General features: G+C 54.9%; 1 protein-coding gene across 1 annotated transcript; it reads left to right on the forward strand.

The window, feature by feature from the left end:
* The first annotated feature begins 325 nt into the window (after positions 1 to 325).
* On the forward strand, positions 326 to 3,007 carry cebpa (CCAAT enhancer binding protein alpha). Its single transcript, XM_072671642.1, has one exon. The coding sequence runs from the start codon at positions 615 to 617 to the stop codon at positions 1,581 to 1,583; it is 969 nt and encodes a 322-aa protein (XP_072527743.1). The 5' UTR covers positions 326 to 614; the 3' UTR covers positions 1,584 to 3,007.
* Positions 3,008 to 3,249: the final 242 nt, after the last annotated feature.

Below are 3,249 nucleotides of genomic sequence, written 5' to 3' on the forward strand. Positions count from 1 at the left end.
ATATGTTTATATGTAAAATAATTATTAAATTATAGTGTAATATAACATATGCCCCACAAATGTGTCCTATAGTCTTAGATTTGCATGAAAAATCTGGAGTCAAATCCGACCTGTAACCAGCTTCAATCCAGAATACAGGGTGATGCCAGGGCTGCGCGTTGTACGTGTGGTGGTTTCTGTCTCCAGTGTGTGTGTGTGTGTGTGTGTGTGTGTATGTGTGTGTGTGTGTGTGTTTCGCGTTAGGACCCCGGGGCGCGGCCTCTGTTCAGCTCCGCACAAAAAGCTCTATAAAAGCGCGAGCAGTACGCTGTGTGTCAGACGGGAGGCACACGAGCGCAGTGAGGAGGTGCTGCTCTACACGCACGCGCACGCACGCACGCACGCACACTCACTCACATTTACTCCCTCTCTGTCTTACTTTCTCACACACACACTCACACACACCCACACTCACTCACACACGCGCAAAGCGAGTGGGACCTGAGCGGGACCCCCGGCGGAGTGGCGCCCCTTCTTCACGCGGACGGACGGCCGGCGAGCGCGACCTGTGTCGATAGCCCGCGAAGCTGGATTCCCGGAGCTCGTCACCATGGCCGGCGGCGTTTAGGTCCTCAATGGAGCAACCAAACCTGTACGAGGTAGCCCCCCGGCCCCCGCTCACCAGCCTCGCCGCGAGCCCGCACGGCGCCTACTGCTACAAGGACGACCTGAGCGAGATCTGCGAGCACGAGAGCTCCATCGACATCAGCGCGTACATTGATCCGGCGGCGCTCAACGACGACTTCCTCGCCGACCTCTTCCACAACGGCGGTGGCGGCGGCGCAGGGGGACTTGGCGCGCGGCACGACAAGCTCAAGCTGGCCGCGGGCGACTACGGCGGCGGCTACGTGGACGGCGCGCCGCACGCCTACGGCTACGCGGGGGGCTACGCGGACCCGGTGAAGCTGGAGACGGCGTATGAGGCGCGCATGAGGCCCGCGCTCGCCATCAAGCAGGAGCCGCGAGAGGACGACGAGACGGGCCACGGGCCACCGCTGCCGCCACTGCCGCCGCCCGCCTACCAGCACGGGCACGGGCACGGGCACGCGCACCACCACCCGCCGCACCTGCAGTACCAGATCGCGCACTGCGCGCAGACCGCCGTGCACCTGCAGCCGCCGGGACACCCGACGCCGCCGCCCACCCCGGTGCCCAGCCCGCACCACCACCACCATCACCACCAGCAGCACCACCACCAGCAGCACGGCGGCTCCATCAAACTGTTAGGAGGAGGGGGAGGTGGAGGTGGAGGAGGAAGTGGCGGGGGGAGCGGAGAGCGCTCCAAGTCCAAGAAGCCCGTGGACAAGAGCAGCGTCGAGTACCGGCTGCGGCGCGAGCGCAACAACGTGGCCGTGCGCAAGAGCCGCGACAAGGCGAAGCTGCGCAACGCCGAGACGCAGCAGAAGGTGGTCGAGCTGGCGTCGGACAACGAGCGCCTGCGCAAGCGGGTCGAGCACCTCACGCGCGAGCTCGAGACGCTGCGCGGCATCTTCCGGCAGCTGCCCGACGGCTCGTTCGCCAAGGCGGTGGGCGGCTGCGCCTGAGCTGGTGGGGACGGTTCTCTCGGTTCTCCCTTACTCTCCACCGCTACTCACAGCGTCCGCCGGTTGGACATTCAGAGACGCGCGACACGATACTGAAAAAAGTGTTTTCCACACGAGCCAGGCAGCTGCGGTCTACATGTGCCTTTTGTACAAAAAATATTAATAATAATATTAATAATAATAATAAGCTCATGTCTGCACATATTTGAACTTGTGGACTTCATGGCTGTGTTGTTGTGTCTTTTCTGCCAAACATATCAGTGCAGCTCACGTAGGGCATGATCTCACTTCAAGCAGCCGTCCTTAATGGTTTTGAAAGGTACCAGCTTTTCTACCACCCCTGTCCCCGTCCCCACCTGCACCCCCAGCTCTCTCTTCTTCCCAGCAAAGCTAAATCTGCAGCGTGCACGAGACTTTTACTTTTCTTTGTTTTTTTTGTTTTGTTTTTTTTTTTCGTTTGCAAAGACACACGTGCACAAACTTTGCTTTGGTCGACTAAACTTCTGCAGAGACACCCAACCTGCAAAGCAAAAGCACAGAGGTGCGCAGATGATGCAGATGACGGACCTTCTTTGCTTGCAGACTGAAGCTTCCCGCTCCATATCCTTCACAGTACTGTAGTCTGGGATGGATCCTGTCTGTAACGTGGTCTGGGGAGCAGAGCGGTGGGGGTTGGGGGGTGGGGGCGAATGTATGGGAGTCATGTATGTGTGTATGCGTTGAACGGACTGAACATAATGCCATGCCAAAGCAAAAGGACTGGAAGCCCAACCTCTAAACTGTGGTCGTCTGCCCTCCGCGCGCGCGGCGGATTTATATGCACTATGTGTGGTCAGACTGAGTGACCTGACGGAGCGCACGTTTTGGGGTACTGATGTGTACAAGCTTTGTATTTATGCAGTAACGATGCTGGGTGGAAGGGTGTGCGTGTGTATGTATGTATGTGTGTGTGTGTGTGTGTGTGTGTGTGTGTGTGTGTTTGTGTGTGTGAAAGGAAAGAAGGGGTCGCCCTGCGCTTTCTCACCCCACCCGCAACACCCCCCACCCCCACCCCCGTGAAGTGCTGTTTGTAGCTCAGTTCATATTTTGTTTTTATTGTTTGTTTATTTGTTTGTTTGTTTGTTTGTTTGTTTTAGATGAACTGAATTTCAGTGCCTTTCGACTTTTCCTGTCTCTATGTCACCACTGGCAGAACTGGCTTCCCTCTCTTTCTCTGTCTATGTCTCTCTCTCTCTCTCTCTCTCTCGGATTCTGTAAATCTTTGAAATACAGGCTAGAGCAAAGGAAAAGGAAGCACTTTTTTTACAAACCGCCTATTGCAAATGTTATATGAATGTTTTAAAAAATACATTTTTCCAATTGTAAAATGAACATTATATATGCCAAAAATTTACAAATTATAATAAAAAGAGTATTGTGTTACATATCCTCTGCTGCTTTCATCATTACGCATCCGGTGCCTCGTCGGGCCTTTCCACTGATATGTGTGTTTGTGTGCGGGTTCAGGCTTCTAAACATGTGTGGGAACCAGTTTTCTTAAACTGGCAGAGAAAGAGAGAGAGAGACAGTGCTTACTGTAATGCTCTCACGCCCATTTAGGACCCATCTTTGCTGTGCTAATATGCTTTGGGAAGCCCTGCATGTGCTCGCGGCAGGTTAAAGGTTA

This window comes from Salminus brasiliensis, chromosome 25 (genome assembly GCF_030463535.1).
Source record: "Salminus brasiliensis chromosome 25, fSalBra1.hap2, whole genome shotgun sequence".
NCBI lineage: Eukaryota > Metazoa > Chordata > Actinopteri > Characiformes > Bryconidae > Salminus > Salminus brasiliensis.